Genomic DNA, 17,678 nt, shown 5'->3' on the forward strand with positions numbered 1-17,678 from the left:
GTTATAGCGAGAAGGTAAAAACGATCCTCTACAACCCCAAGAACATTTGTGTTGAACATTAAATGCAAAGTCATCTGGAAGTCGAGGAGGAGTATTGTCACCTAAAAAACTTTTACACAAACGTTCTGCCTCTCTCCTCGTTATCATCCCACAACGTCTTGAACTAACTGGCATTGCTCCGGCTCGTCGTAATATTTCCAATTGAACTGGTGTACATTGAACACACGTTATTCCCAACGCAACGCGTCTATTATGAATTTCATTGTAACTAAACTGTTTCAAGAGAGTGTTTGATATTTGTGCCAAACACAAACGTTCCTGCCCCTCAATATAAAGGGATACTATGGGTATATTGTACAGCAAAACTGTGCTAACCTATACAAGAAAAACAAAATAGTATTAGCTTTTTTAATAATTTTTAAACAATTCAGCCATATATGTATATTGAAATAAATAATATGTATTTTTTATATCCACCATCAAAATAATGAATGAAATATTGCTCATAGACCCATAAAAGTATATATATTCTGGTTCATACCTCGTCAAAATCTCTTTACCAACATTTATGTGGATAGGGCCATAATTGACCCTACTTCCCCTATTGGGGGAAAGTAGCTTTTCCGAAAGTAGCTTTTGCGAAACATGTAACTTTCTTACGTGCAAAAATCTACACCATTTTTTTTGGATTGGCCCATAATATAAGGCCCCCCTCTGCAAATAACTATATTGCTCATTACTGACTTAAAAATATGAATATACTGACAAAATTTGACACACATTAGTTTAATGCTAGCCAAAATCTGTCCAACAAATTTAGGAAGGATCGGTCCATAATTTACACCCATACAAGGTTTCCTCCAGAGTATTAATTTAACGCTCATTACTGGTTAAAAAATGCGACTACTGCGATAAAATGTGATACAAGTAAGTTTCTCGCGAGCCAAAATCTCTCTACCAAATTGTAAGTGGTTCGGTTTATAATTGACCATACCCCCATATAAGGTCACCTTCAGAAAATTACTTAAACGATCATTACTAGGGTTGTCATTCGAATAAAAATTATTCGATTAATCGAGGAATAATTTTTGTTTTTCTTCGAACGAATAAAAAATTTCCAATTTAGAATAAAGAATAATTCGAACAATTTTTGACGATTAATCGAATATTCGAATAATATATTAAAATCACTTTTTACAAATCTTTTATTGTAATATTGATAAAATTACGCTGGTATATTGTAAAATTATTAATAAATATAGAAATGTGTTTAATAAGCTTACAACTATAAATTGTACTTGTGTAAGCCTGTATTTATATGAACACTAAACGCATTTAAACGGGTAATCATATGTTGCATATTCAAATCAAACTTTTATAATTTTGGAAAGAAGAAGACCATTTGCTATTGTCTTGACACAAGTTAAAAAAATATAAAGTTAATTTTAAAAAGTATAGACAGAAGTGTAGACTGTTAAAGTAAGTATATATTTAAAAACTAGTTTTAATTAAACAATTTAATTAAAAACCTCACATTTATATTGTAGAATGAGCTCGGCCTGGAAATATTTTGACAAAGATACCAAGACCAGTCAAGTTGTGTATAAAAAGTGTCCAAAGATATACAAATGTCACGGATCAACAACATCTACACTACTCTATCATTTGCGAACGGCGCACAACATAGTACTTGAAAGCAAGAAAGAGTCTACAGCATGCTCCAACAATGAAACGGGGCTTTTGGAAAAATATATGAAAAAGAGTTCCTCAAATTCCGTTGAAGAAATTATTTGCAGATGTTTGGCGGAGGATGGAATGTCGACAAACACATTCAGAAATTCCAAACTAATCAAACACTATTTTATCATTCGGGGCCTCACAATGCCCACAAGCAACAGTACAATTTGGAAATATGTAGAAAAGTTTTATATAGCAAAGAGAGACGAACTTGTATCTGAATTGAAAAAAATTAGGGATCGCAAAGGACGGTTTTCAATTGTGGTCGATGAATGGACCGATGTCTCCAACTACAAATATGTTAATATATGCGTTAAAACGTATACAGAAGAAACTTCATTTAAAATCTTTAATTTGGGACTGGAAGAACTAAAAGCGAAAGGTACTGCCGAAAACATTTACGGCTCGATTGAGCATAAATTAAAAGAATTTGGAATTAATTTTGAAAATGATGTAGTTTGTTCTACCCATGATGGTGCAGCAGTAATGGGGAAGTATGGGGATAACATTACGGCAGAGTCACAATTATGTATCAATCACGCTCTTCATTTGGCCGTAGTTGATACCATCTATGTCCGTAAAGATCGTGCAATCATAGAAGAAAGTGAAGAAGATTTTAGTGACAGTGAAGATGAGACTGGGGAAGAATTACAAATAAACAATGAGCTTCAATTAAAATTGGAAGTACAAGAAGCCATATGTAAGTTGCGCAAGACTGTTAAATTATTTAATAAATCTTCACATTAACAAAACGAATTACAAAAATATGTTGTGAAGCAGGAAGGGCACGAAGTTCGTTTGATACATGATGTACAACATCGTTGGTATTCACTATCAAAAATGATAGAAAATTTTATTCGGATTTATAAATGTGTAAATCATGCTTTAATTGATTTTGGATTGACACCTTTTACAGATTCTGAGATTATTTTATTATATAATTTAAGTAAAACTTTAAAACCACTTGACGTTGCTATTAAAAAACTAGGAAAAGACAATTCATCGTTAATAGAGCTGGAGGGAGTTCTACAGTTTTTAATTAACAATTTAGAAAAAAATAATAATGCATTTTCTTCTGACATAATTAAACGTATAAAGATTAGAATAAACGAAATACGTAAATATTCAACAAAAAGTGAAACAAACGAGTATGCAAATGTTTTATTTTCTCGATTATTTCAAGTTGATAATAATGAAAATGATATTAATGAACATGTTGAAACTATGGAAACAGAATCTGATACACTGTTAGGAGAACTAAACAAATCCATTAATAATGTAAAATCCTTGAAAAACAAAAAAGATCCTAATAACATTGACGACGATTTAGTTTATCTCGAAAAATCTAAAAAAAGAACCGATAAACTTGATTTATTATTAAATGCTTTACTTACAGTATCGCCAACATCAACACTATGTGAACGTAATTTTTCAAAATCTTCTTTTATTAAAAATAAAACAAATAACCGTTTAAAAGCTAATAAACTTAATTATTTATTGTTTTTAAAAGATTATTTCAATAGAAATAACTAAAATTTGGAAAATGTTTCTTATATGATCTCTTTTTTATATGATTTTTTAACTATTTTTAACTATTATTAATGAATTGTTATTTCTTTTTTGTTTTTTTTTGTTTTGAATAATAAACCAATTTGTTAATAATTAAACTAAAATTGTGTTTTATTTATATTTTCTTTAAATTATTCGAATAAAAAATTTTATTCGTTCGAATAATCGACGAATCTTCAAAATTTAATCGACTACTCGAATAAAAAATTTTTTTGCAACTTTTATTCGAATAATTTTAAATACGAATAATTAACAACTCTAATCATTACTGGCTTAAAAATATGAATTATGAAATATGGTTATGAAATTCGCTCCGAATTTTATGCGGAATGTGTCGGTAATTTACCATATAAGCCTCATATAAGCCCCCATTACAATTACAACGATGATATTCAATGAAAACATGTTTTATATTAACCAAAATCGGTCTACAAAAAATTATGAGGATATAAGAACAACTTTGCTGAAAAAAAAAAATCAGAAAATTACTAGAACAGCGCTGACATAAAAAGTTTAAACTTAGTAACATAATTATTTTATAAGAATCGGTTCATAATTGCCGCATATAAAAATCCTCTTCAGAAAATTACTCATGTTCAAAAATTACTTTAATGCTCACGGTTCAAAAATTACTTTAATGCGTCTGAATAAATTACTGCATAATTGTTGATAATCGGCCACGATATGTGTCATCAAGCTCCTCAAAACCGTTACCGGAAAAAAATTAAGTTCCGGAGGCTCATATACACAAATTCTAAATAATCTTGAAAATTGCGGCCTGTACCTTGCGCACAAGGTTTACAAGGCCAGACAGACGGACACAAAAAATGATTCTGAATCGATCGGCATACTTTAAGGCATCTTATATTAGCTGCATATATTCTTTTAATACAACGCGTTGTCAATAGAAAATATTTATCTGGCAATGATTCTATTGTCAGATGCATTAATTTCGAACATCTGACAATAAAAAATGTCAGATAATTTACTGGCAATGTCACGTAATGTGTTTTACACGATTGTAAGTTGTTTGACAATATTATTGTTTTATAATATTACGACAATGTTTTTTAAAAACTTTGTAAGACAAGCATTTTAAATTCCCTCCAATTCTGAGTCGACACAGCTATGTCCGTTTGTTCGTATGGCTGTGTAAAACACGGCCACGATTAAGCAAAGCAAATTTAACCAAATTAATGCAAAATGTTCTTAATTTTTCTAAGTACATGTCAGTACAGTACATGTTATGAATAAAAATTATATATAACTATAACTATGTATTGCTGAAGAACTTATTAGAAATACTTTAGAAAACACAACACTGTTCCTCAAAACTGGATGTGAAAGTAAAGACGATAGATATCATTATTTTCAAGATTTCTTTTCAGAAATCTGAAATGTTTCTGCATGACCCATTCTAAGAAGTAGGTAAATCAGAACAACTTATTACAATGTTTCTGCAGTATTGTTATAAAAATTAGTGGAATTGTTTTTTTGTGTTGTACTTATTCCCAGAAAATTGTTATCTTCACCAAAAATTACAAATTAAAGTTTTGTGTCAGTGAATTTCACGCAAAAAAATACTATCGGACCTATATATGGACTCTGATAATTAATCTAACAAACTTCATGGTGATTTTTGGAATATGGCCTTCAATGTGGCGTTATCGATATTTTAACTTATTTCGGTATCGATATTTTGGAGTTATCGTTATTTTGACTTATTTCGGTATTGCTATTTTAGTGTTATCCGTATTTCGACTCATTTCGGTATCGGTTTTTAAGCGTTAACGGTAGTAGTGCTGAAAGGTATTTTAGATGTAACGATATGTTAGCGATAACGGTTGCCAACCTTGGTAAATAATTTCTGCAGTCAAAATTTTTTTCATTCAATATTTTATTATTTTAGAACTGAGGGTGGGATTTTGAGAATACCACAAAGGCATAGTCATATTACTATTTATTACTTATTTAAGAAATATTTTTGCTGTACTTGAAAATATTTATAAACAAGTATGAATGTATTGTCGGGCATGACCGACTATACAATACCCTACACAAGTCAGTGTGTTTAAAAATTGGATTATTTTTTAAATAATAAAGCAGTTAACAACAAGTTTACCCTAATTCCTGAATATTTATGCTAATTGTTGATAAAAAAAAATTTTAAATATCGACCTATTCTTATAAATTTTGTTAGGGGAATCAACGTATATTTCAACATTATTTCTATAGAATTTAATCAAGTTATTAGTGTTTATAAATAAGGTGTGTTTCAAAATTATAAGAACAAATATATTTTTCGAATTTCTCTTCAAGTATTGAATGGATCTACAAAAAATTGTACAAATAACACATTTTTGCGTTTACTATTTATACATATACAAAAAAATAATTTTGAGATTATTGTTGTTGCATTTCTGGAAGTTTTCCGTTATTTTAATGTTGCATAATTATAAAACCAAATCAATAAAAACCAATTATGCAACTTAGAAGTCCAAAAAACTTGGATATAATTGGTCCTAAAATAAATAAAAAATTGTGTCTTTGATGTACCATGTGATTTTTTCATTCTGACCCTGCAAAAGGTAAAATTTCGGCCATAAAAGACCAACTTTTGAAATTTAGGCAAATTGCTCAGAAATTGGATAGGATTGAAAAAGTTTTTATTTTTTTATTTATCGTGATAATTAAGCATAAACCAAGTGATCAGCATGTCAGAAAACTCTTTCCCATAATATACGCAATAAGAACAATTCAACTTTAAGTTTAATAAATACAAAAGCTCAGATTGGCGTTTCAGTGCCTAAAATAACAGTGTGGAGGACATTAGTTTTTACATCAGTTTATATTTTCGAAGGAAAAAAGTGGAAGTGAGCAAGGATTCCCTACACTTTCTCAAGAAAAATTTTTGGCGATGGGTTGCTGATGGTTAGTGCAGCTTTTTGCTCCGACGTCTGACTCCAATTCCAATTTCATTCATGTAAAATTAACAGCACGTCCTATGCCGGAACTCTAGAAATTAATTTTGTGCTTTTCATGATACAAAGTCCAACAAAAAACTAAATTTTCAGCAAGAAAATGCTTTATACCCAACATAAGATTTTTCAAATACTGGTTTAACACCAAAAATACACCTGCTTTAGAGTGGTGAGCAGTGCTAACTAGAAGTAAAGTCCACGGAAAGTCTTTAGGGGATACAACCCAATCGAGTTTACTAAGGAAATCAACGTACGAAAGCCTTAATTTACGAAAAAATGGAATTTCACAGGAATCATTAAATATTGATCAAAATATAATAAAAACTTTAGTAAAAAGTGTAAATTCTGGAATATTTAATCTTCTAAAATATAAGGGAGTCCGAATTACCAAATAATTTTTTAAAATTGTGTTTAATTTTTAAAAAATAATGAAGTGTTTTATAATTTTGAAACACAGACAAACTTGTTATTTGAAAAATATAAGAAATTACGAATGAATTTGAAATAAATTGCACATCGATGAAAAGCACGTTCAAAGATGATCATGTTTCCAAAATAATTTATAAAATTTATGAAATATTTTAAAGAAAAATATAATAATAAAAAGTGTTCTTATAATTCTGAAACACACCTTAGATTCTGACCTTCAAATCATTTTTTAAAGTATCTGTTGTCTGATTGCAACAAAATACTTCTCAAGTATTTGCATATTTTTTGAAAAAGTACCTAAATTACACATAATAACCCGTTAAGTTTGAATTACCCACATGCCTATTTCACCGCCCCTCCAGGTCCAACGTTCGCAACGAATATTTCCCAATATATATTTCTGGCACTTTAAAAGCATGTAGCTTTTAAATTATTTAGCTTTAGAACATACCAAAATAACTTTTTAAGAAATATTCAGACATATTCAGAATTATGTTTTATAATAATTTAATAATAATTTAAAATACACAGGCACCTCGGCCCAGAAAAACTTCACGTAAAGAGGATTCTTTAATATACAGAGCCTCTGTCGAAGATCCTTTTAAGAGCTCCACCATAATCCAGAGAGAAAAGCAGAACGACTAGAAGAAGACTTAATGAAAAAAATTACGTAGATGCATTTCTCAGCATAAGCCACATGTTTCAAAAAAGAACACACAAGCTCGGTTGTGCTTTGCTCGTGAGCATTTCGAAAAACCGTTAATTTTTTGGAAAAATGTCCTCTGGAGTGATGAATCTAAATTTTGTAGATTCGGATCGGATGGTAAGAAGTATGTATGGCGCCCTCTGAACATGCAACTTAATCCAAAGTACACCAGTAAAACAATAAAACACGGTGGGGGTAAAGTGATGATGTGGGCATCATTTTCTGGGCATGGTGTTGGTCCTATAAAAAAGATTGATACTCGTATGGACCAGTATGTATACCAGAATATACTTCTTAACAAAGTATAACAAGTAATCCGACTCTCATATACAGGAAATTACTCTCTCACATCTACGAGTGTCGTGTGAATTCGACTCTCTTGTGAGAAATTTAAACTTTTCAAACCCCTCAAATGTCTAACTTACTTTTTTGGCCACTTTTAAGGATTGTACGCGAAATTACGGTTGTGCACAAAAAATATGTATTTTTTATAAATAATTTTATATCACTTTTAATACAAAATTTTGTTTAATTTTCCTAAACTGGAAAAAAATATTTTTTTCTAATTATTGACATTTCATTTTTGTTGTTGAATTTTAATTTTCAAACAAAGTTTCAATTTTTGGTATTGAAAATTCGAACAAATTTAAAATTGTAACTTTTTAATAAAACTCTGTGTGTTTGGAATGCACCAATACATATACATTTTTGTTACTAACACATATTTAGAGTTAGGTACTTTTTCACTAACACATGCTTAGAGTTAGGTACTGCTGTCAAAGAGTCGGACTACTTGTTATACTTTGCTTCTAAATACAATGATACCTTATGCAGAGGACAACATGCCACTTAGGTGGCGATTTATGCAAGATAATGATCCAAAACACACCTCACGTGTTAAAATGGCCAGCCCAATCTCAGGATCTCAATCCTATTGAGGACCTTTGGAATGATGTGGAGCAGCATATAATGAGAGAAAAGCCTAAAAAATTGGCCGATTTATGGAAGGAAGTAGAAAAAGTTTGGGGTGGAATTTCAGTGGATCGCTGTATGGCTCTTGTAGAAAGTATGCCAAATTTTTTGTGCATATTTTCCCATTTTATAGTGCATATTATAAGCGCATATTTTAAATTTTTTAGTGCAAGATTCGCTTCAGAAAACCACTTAAACACACATTACTTTTTACTTAATTACGTAAATTATAGAAAATTTTACTGAAATATAGCAGAAATTTAACTTAAAGAATTTTTAACGATCGGTCTCTAATTTGTCATATCTCCCGTACTGTGTCCAGCCCTTAAAAACGTTTTAACCTTATTTAACTAGTTACATTATTAATATGTGTAGAACAAAATTATTCATGTACTAGATTTTATTTGGTTTCATAACATTATACAACTTGAATATTCATTCATTGAAAATTTTTAAGGTCTCCTTATGAAGAAATTCCTTATAATTTTATTGTGAAAAATATTTAGTGGAATATATGTTAGTTATATTTAAGTAAAAAAAATAATTGGTGTTTATGCTAAATAGTACTAATTTTAACCGCTTTTATAATATTTATTCCCTACACCACTTTAGTGGAGAGGGTATATTGGTTTTGTGCTGATGTTTGTAACATACAAAAATATTCGTCCCAATCGGCTTAGAATCATTTTCTGAGTCGATTAAGCTATGTCCGTCATCCGTCCGTCCGTCTGGCTGGCTGTCCATGTAAACCTTGTGCGCAAGGTACAGGCCCAAGGACAACGCTTATTGAAAATGGTTAAAATCGGTCCTTTATTTCGACTAGCCCCCATACAACCGTACCCCCCAAATAGGGCCTTTTGGCTTATAATTAATTTAAATGATCTATTATTTTAACAAATGTCGACAAAACTTAGTTTTATAGAACTTTAATTGACACTACCGATTTTTGTAATGATCGGGCATTATTTGACCCTTCAGAAAATGACTTAAAGGTCAAATTTACTTACAAACACTAATAACACTTTTGAATTCTACATAAATAATATTGAAGAAGACTTAGCTCCCCCTACCAAATTTTTTAAGGATAGGGCCATATTTTGCCCACTCCTCTTTGAGCACTCTTAAAAAAATCTATTTTTTTGCCAAAAAAGTAAAAATATTCTGAAATAAAGTTAAAAAACAAACCAAATGCTTTATTTTTTAAATAATTCCCATACATACTGACTGGTGTAGGGTGTCATATGGTCGGCTACGCCCGACTATACATTCATACTTGTTTAAATTTAGCCCACCCCCTTTTGGTGGGCTTCTAAAATATGCATATTTCCGATAGATAGTAGTTGCTTTAGAACAGAAAAATTGGTCTCAAAGACTTTTGGTCTTTGGGTTTTTCCCCTTTTGTCCAGTTTTTTGTCCCCTTTTGGTCCAACTCTCGCAACAGTACTATGCTAATTCATGTTTCTGAAACTTTAAAAATGTATTGAAATATATTTTGGATTTAATAAAGACAATAATTGGTATTTATGTTCAAAAGTACTAATTTTGACTGCTTTTCACCCTCTTTGCGCACTCCTAGTCCAAGTTTTGAAAAACGATATAGTCTTTAACACCCTCTAAGAATATATCTACCAATGTTCCAAATTTCAAGATGAATGAATATGAATATTAAAGTTCTTTGTGCAAAATTTTAAGAATTTAGTTGTATAAGTTGTATATGATTCTAACTGTAATAGTTTACAATATAAACGGGTGCCATGCCCCCTAACGCTTATCCTCCCACATTTTATCCTAAACAATCATATTGACACTAAAGTGCCTCCGACAATATTTGAGGACTCTAACTGTTACATTATCTTAAGATAAACGAATTTTTTATTAAATTAATATGGAAGGTACCGCTCCCGTCACGGATAGCCCACCAATTTATTACTTAAAATGTTTACATGAATGTTAAAATTATTCGTGCAAAAATTAAAGATTCTAACTGTTATTTAGAAATATATCCTTTTCCCAAATTTACCGATAATCGGCCCATATTTGACCTATATAAAGCCTCATTTAGAAATTTTAGTTTTTTATCAATAAATTGCATAAATATTTTGGAATTATGGTAATATTCAACATAAAAGTTTCTTTATAAAAAATAAAAATTTTATAAAAAGTAAAAATTTTAAAAATATACTCATGGTGTAGGGTATTATATGGTCGGCCATGCCCGACTATACTTTCCTACTTGTTTTTATTTATTTCATACACCGATATTTAAAATTAAAATCATATAGGACATTTATTAAGAGAAATGATTATACTTTTTTATTCGTTTAATTTATATCACCCAAAAATATGATATTTGTTAGTCCTTTGCTCCATTAAAATATTACTATTTAAAATCTGGTGCCTTTAGAATATATTATACAGCAAATACAGAATTTGCTTTTTTTGTCCGTTTTTACATCCTTTGGCTGGGCTTCCAAAATATGCATAATTCCTATATTATAAAAAGGCGTAGTTGCTTTCGAACAGAAAAAATAGTCTCAAAGCACAAAAGTACTAATTTTTGCAGTTTTCCCCTTTTGTCCTATTTTTTGTCCCTTTTGGTCCAACTTTCGCAACAATACTATGCTAATTCATATTTCTGAAACTTTAAACAGCTTAATGGAATATATTTTGGCTTAAGTAAAGACAATAATTGGTATTTATTAGGGTTGTCATTCGAATAAAAATTATTCGATTAATCGAGGAATAATTTTTGTTTTTCTTCGAACGAATAAAAAATTTCCAATTTAGAATAAAGAATAATTCGAACAATTTTTTAAAAGTAGAGTTCAAGATAAGATAGATAAGTTTAATAGACTTCTATGATATATACATAGTTCACTTCTTATTAAGTAAGCATATTATAGTTCCGATTATATTTTACGAATAGATTTTAAAATTAGCATTAACTTTTATAAATTTCTGTGATATTTAGACTTAAAACTTGGAATATTAGGTTAGAATTGTAATATAAAATGAATACAAATGTAGGAACACTTTATGCTTAGGTATTTGAGTTCATGGAAAGCAAAAACTGAATTAATATCTCCCCCACATTTATATTGATTTGTATTTCCTTTAAGTTTAATAAATGTAAGAAAAGTGTTTAATTAGATATTAGATTTTAGCATAGTGTGTAATTGATTTTGGATTAGTGTTTAAATAATTTTAGAAAATAATTTTAAAAATATAACTTTTAGAATAATGTAAATGATTAGATTAATTTGGTAATTAATAGTTTCATAATCACGTTTTTAGGTTAGGTAGAATAATTTTAAGCTTTAAAACGTAATTAATTAATTGTATTAATTGGTTAATTGTGTTTAAAACTGTATACTTTATGATTTTAACATGTGATTAGTCAATCTGAGCAATGATTACTTAACATTAATTAGCGATAATTAAAGTTCAATTTCGATTTTATAATAAGTTGAAACTATACTGGCATTTAATGCAGATCTTAATAATGACGATGATGATGTTGTGCTTAAGATTAATTTGGTTTAACCTTTGTGGTGTATTTATGTAAAAGGTTGTTCATGATCCGTTATGTGTGTAGTAATATGGAAACCGATTTTAGGCTGTTAAGGTTATGCTTGGCTTTAGCTTGATATGAGGTATTAATACCTTGATGGAGCAATATAAAGCATATAGTTGTTCTCTAATATTATATGGCTGGTTAAGATTATTATATCAGCAGGGAGCATAAGTTCATTTGACTCCCTGCACTTGTAGATTTTCCATATAAATTTCGAGATAATTGAAGATAATTTGACTGCAAATGAGTTTCTTCCACTGTCACACAATTAAATTAATTTTCTTTATTTATTGATTTTATTCAAAATTAATATTAAACTTCTATTTAGTTTTGTATGGTAAATTCGAATGTTTCTGCCATAGAGTCGAAGAAAAAAATGTAAAAGTAAATTATACAAACTACCAAATCTCGTGCCATAAAAATTTTACCAAATGTAGAGTTGTTCAACTTATACTGTTGAAACAAAAAGTTTACCTTTCCATAAATTAAATACATCGCTTCTTACTCACCAATTTATTTTCGTTATTTAGTTTAAGATCATGAATGAATCAAACTCTACATTATGCCTGCACATTATTTGGAGACACCATTTAATTAAAAATTAGCATTTCATTTATCTAATATGTATGTTAAAACTATTTCTGAAATATTGAAAATATTTTAAATTATAGCAAAACAAATATAAAATTTATGAAATCCATTTAAAAATCATTGATAATCCTTTTTAATTTTTCTTTCAGTTTTTTTCAGTGTATATCATAATAATGATATTGTCTTTTTAGCGATTCGTTATTTTTTTATCATAGACATAATCCTTCCGATATTACTCAAAATTGTACTATATACAACTCTTCCAATTATGAAAATGTAAAAAGAGAATGTTACAAAAACAAAATCAGCTGTAAGCTTATTTATAAAAATAATAATTATAAGCTGAATCAAATTTTTTGTAAAAAAAACGAAACACAAATTAAGTGCACGATAAATAAATGCTAACAATAAATTCACTTCATGAAGAGAGTTAATGCCTAAAGATGTTTCTCTATATAAGATTATTAGATTATGTGGGCAAGGAGTAAGACTTGAAAATGAGGTACTGTTAGTTTCCTCGCCAAGTTCTACGAAGGCAGTGGAGCTCATGTCATGGCCGAGTGTTTTCCTTATTTGTTGAATGCCGAAAGGAGAATAGATGGAAGGTGATTGTTCGGATTATATAAAATAAAGTCAATTGTTTTTTTTTTAATGTACATCTGTATGTAGGATTATATAAAAGAATATTTATGAAGTTTTCTGATGTCTACTTGCATTCTATAGAGAGAATGGAGTAACTGATGAATTTGACTGATAGAGTTGGCGGAGTGATGTATTAGAATGTTTAATCTAGCAAGAAGGAAAGGATGGACGTAGTGCTAGGTCGTCACTGCCCTCTCTTTGATTTTTTTGCGATTTCCTACATGATCAACATATCTCAGTGGGTCTTTTTGATTGCTGAAAAAAAGTCTTCTCAATTAATATGATCCGTGTTTCAGACTACCAATTACGTCCCTTCTAGGTGCTGTTGCCGAAAAGCAGAGCCATAGTAGTGTGGTTGAGCGACATTATGTATGGCAATTGAGCTTGATCATGACACCTGTCTTTCCCCAACGTGACTACTATGGCAATAGACTAGATAGCTCGAGTACTTGAGCAAAGTGCTTGAACATGTTAATCCATGTACAAAATTTGTGTGTAAGATATACAAAGGAACAGTGGTAAGTTGATTACTTTTTACTCACCCAGTGGTTGAAAAAGTACCACCGTGAGATAGGGCAACATGCCAGCACTTCGACTTCATACACACAGATAGAAAGACGGACATGGCTAAATCGACACCGTTATCTATAAGGATCCAGAATATATATACTTTATAGATTCGAAAATTATATTATAGAAATTACAAATGGAACGATAAACTTATATATACCCTTCTCACGAAGATGAAGTGTATAAATATATTAAAAATTATGACCAAGAAACGAATAGACAAAAAACCAAATTGTTGCTAGCATTGTGAATGTTGCTTTAAGCATATTTTGTTAAAATTGGGAGTTCTTTCATTATTGTTGCCATTGTATTAAGAAGTTAATTTACATAAATAAAATTCTTCGACTTATTAATTAATTAAATTATTTCATACATTTTTTTTTTTCACTGGGAGCTATTTTGCATTTTTGAGACTTGTTCAATTTTACACTTTAGGAGTTATTTAATTTAGAAAGCAATTTTTTTTAGGAAATTGGAGTATGTTGAGATATGTTGATCATGCAGGAAAATCGCTAAAAAATCAAAGAGAGGGCAGTGACGACCTTGCACTACGTCCATTGTTAGATTAAACATTCTAACACATCACTCCGCCAACTCTATCAGTCAAATTCATCAGTTACTCCATTCTCTCTATAGAATGCAAGTAGACATCAGAAAACTTCACCTCGTATATCCAATATTTTCATTATTAGATCAAATCCAACATTTTATTATTGCAATAATCGTTCCGGCAAAAGACAATTTTTTTTGCATGATCATCAACAACTACTTGTCAACATTATATGACATTGTATAACTTCATCTAAAACCAAGTAAAATCACACATTACATATGTACATATGTATATTCCAACAATAAATATTCTTTTATATAATCCTACATACAGATGTAAATTAAAAAAAAAAAAAAAACAATTTACTTTATTTTATATAATCCGAACAATAACCTTTCATCTATTCTCCTTTCGGCATTCACAAATAAGGAAAACACTCGGCCATGACATGAGCTCCACTGCCTTCGTAGAACTTGGCGAGGAAAGTAAATAGTACCACATTTTCATGTCTTACTCCTTGCCCACATAATCTAACAATCTTTATAGAGAAACATCTTTAGGCATTAACTCTCTTCATGAAGTGAATTTATTGTTAGCATTTATTTATCGTGCACTTAATTTGTGTTTCGTTTTTTTTTTACAAAAAAATTGATTAAGCTTATAATTATTATTTTTATAAATAAGCTTACAGCTGATTTTGTTTTTGTAACATTCTCTTTTTACATTTTCATAATTGGGAGAGTTGTATATAGTACAATTTTGAGTAATATCGGAAGGATTATGTCTGTGATAAAAAAAATAACGAATCGCTAAAAAGACAATATCATTATTATGATATACACTGAAAAAAACTGAAAGAAAAATTAAAAAGGATTATCAATGATTTTTAAATGGATTTCATAAATTTTATATTTGTTTTGCTATGATTTAAAATATTTTCAATATTTCAGAAATAGTTTTAACATACATACTGGATAAATGAAATGCTAATTTTTAACCAAATGGTGTCTCCAAATAATGTGCAGGCATAATGTAGAGTTTGATTCATTCATGATCTTAAACTAAATAACGAAAATAAATTGGTGAATAAGAAGCGATGTCTTTAATTTATGGAAAGGTAAACTAAACTGAGAAAATGGTAAATTATGGTCATTAGTAAATAACCAATATTCACTGATTACCACTTATAGCTAAATTCACTACTTTTTGTTTCAACAGTATAAGTTGAACAACTCTACATTTGGTAAAATTCTAATGGCACGAGGTTTGGTAGTTTGTATAATTTAATTTTACAGTTTTTTCTTCGACTCTATGGCAGAAAGATTCGAATTTACCATACAAAACTAAAATAGAAGTTTAATATTAATTTTCAATAAAATCAATAAATTAAGAAAATTTTATTCGTTCGAATAATCGACGAATCTTCAAAATTTAATCGACTACTCGAATAAAAAATTTTTTTGCAACTTTTATTCGAATAATTTTAAATACGAATAATTAACAACTCTAGTATTTATGCTCAAAGGTACTAATTTTGACCGCTTTTCACCCATTTTACTCCATTTTTGCGCCCTCCTAGTTTAAGTTTTGAACAACGATAAAATTTCAAGAAAATCGGTTCAGCCGTTTATTCGTGATTGACGAACAAACAAACATACAAAGAGATTTATAATATTTATTAGGATATTAGGATATGTATTTTGAAAATCCTTAAATCTTTTACACACATGCATAAATGCAAATTACTAAATATCGCTAAGCGCTATAAAAATATAAAGAAAATGGCGTTTGTAATGTTCAATAAATCTTGGAATTGTAATAGATTTAAATCTTTTTTTTCTATTAAGGCATGAGAAAACTAATTTCTACAAATATTTAAACAATTAGAAAGTATTAATATAAAAGATTCGGCTTAGCCGAAAATAGGCCTCTAACTGTAGGTTGGTTTTATTGCGTTCTTTTATTTTGTTTTTGTTTTTCTGTGTCTTTCGTTTTGTATGTTTAGATGTCTGTTGGTTTAATTGCCTTATGTAAAATACCAAAGAAACCATTCCTATAAGAAATATTTGTGGAAGGACGGACTCTATCGTGCTTTCAATAGACAGACATACGGACAGACATTGATCGTCTTATAATTTAATAAGGACCCAGAATATACATATATATTTTTGTGGTTCTTTTATTAATATTTCGATGTATTACAAACGGAATGACAAAACTAATATACCACCATATTTTTTGAATATGGGTGTAAAAAGAAGTCTTGTAGATTAAGTATTGAATATATTATTACAATTTCAGTCATTTTGAGTTTTCTTAATGTAAAAAGGTAACAAACACTTTTTTTTAAATTTTAGGAGTTTATTTTTTTTCTTTTACAGCATATTTGATGCTGTTCGTAAAACATATTTTTGATTTCCCTGTCCCTAGAATTTTCCAATCAACGTTCTTGGGGAATATTATTTTCGTAATAATATCACTCCCAAAGTAATAATCAGGGTTTAAACCATAATCGATTAACTCTTTATCTTCATGTTCATGAAGCAGGTTTCAGTAGACTTTGAAATTTTTGATTTTCTTGTGAAATACATTTTTTCTAATAGTTATATCGTACATGCAGCTTATCCATCTGTTCCTTTGCATGTATTCGATCCAGTTACGCAGCACCCAGTATTATTTGTATTTATCATGTGTTATAACTTTTAAAAACATAATTTATTATTTCTTTCAATTGGAAGAAACATAAGTGCTCTGAACACTGCTTGCTTGTGTAAATTTGACATTTTCAAAGGTTGTTTTTTTGTATGTGCAGATTTATCGTTAGATATTACTATGAAAACACTACGGCACTTCAACACACGTTACTTAAATTAACCTTATACAAGTTAGAGTTGTATTCGGCTTTGCCGAATCTTAAATACCCTCCACCAGCAAACTAATTTTTATTAAAGCCGGTTTAACTTTTTTAATTTTAGATGTCGATATTATTAATGAACTCAATTCGCTTAATCCTTTCATGTTTCTAAGTTTAATATTATAGAAAATTAAAAAAGTACCTATTGTAGAACGAAAAAGTACAAAAACGTCTTACCTTGTCAACGACCTACATGTTAAATTTCATGTTACTAGGTTCAATATTATAGTAAATTCAAAAAATACATTTTGATAAAGAACAAGTAGGTGTAGGTATAGTACCCTACACCATGAGTATATTTTAAAATTTTTATATTTCATAAAGAAACTTTTTTCACCTTAAATCCAAAGTATATATGCAATTTATTGATAAAAAAATTCTAAATGAGGCTTTATATAGAATATAGGTCAAACATGGGCCGACCCTCATTAAATTTGGGA

General features: G+C 29.3%; 1 protein-coding gene across 2 annotated transcripts; it reads left to right on the forward strand.

Annotated features, from left to right (window-relative positions):
- The first annotated feature begins 1,393 nt into the window (after window positions 1-1,393).
- LOC124421359 lies at window positions 1,394-3,257 on the forward strand. 2 transcript variants are annotated; one of them, XM_046956445.1, is made up of 3 exons: window positions 1,394-1,479; window positions 1,548-2,119; window positions 2,195-3,257. In XM_046956445.1, the coding sequence occupies exons 2-3, from the start codon at window positions 1,549-1,551 to the stop codon at window positions 2,482-2,484; spliced, it is 861 nt and encodes a 286-aa protein (XP_046812401.1). In that variant the 5' UTR covers window positions 1,394-1,479; window position 1,548; the 3' UTR covers window positions 2,485-3,257. The 2 variants fall into 2 exon arrangements, with proteins under 2 accessions (XP_046812401.1, XP_046812397.1); XM_046956441.1 differs by having other exon boundaries at window positions 1,548-3,257.
- Window positions 3,258-17,678: the final 14,421 nt, after the last annotated feature.

The sequence above is a fragment of the Lucilia cuprina genome, chromosome X (genome assembly GCF_022045245.1).
Source record: "Lucilia cuprina isolate Lc7/37 chromosome X, ASM2204524v1, whole genome shotgun sequence".
Lineage (NCBI taxonomy): Eukaryota > Metazoa > Arthropoda > Insecta > Diptera > Calliphoridae > Lucilia > Lucilia cuprina.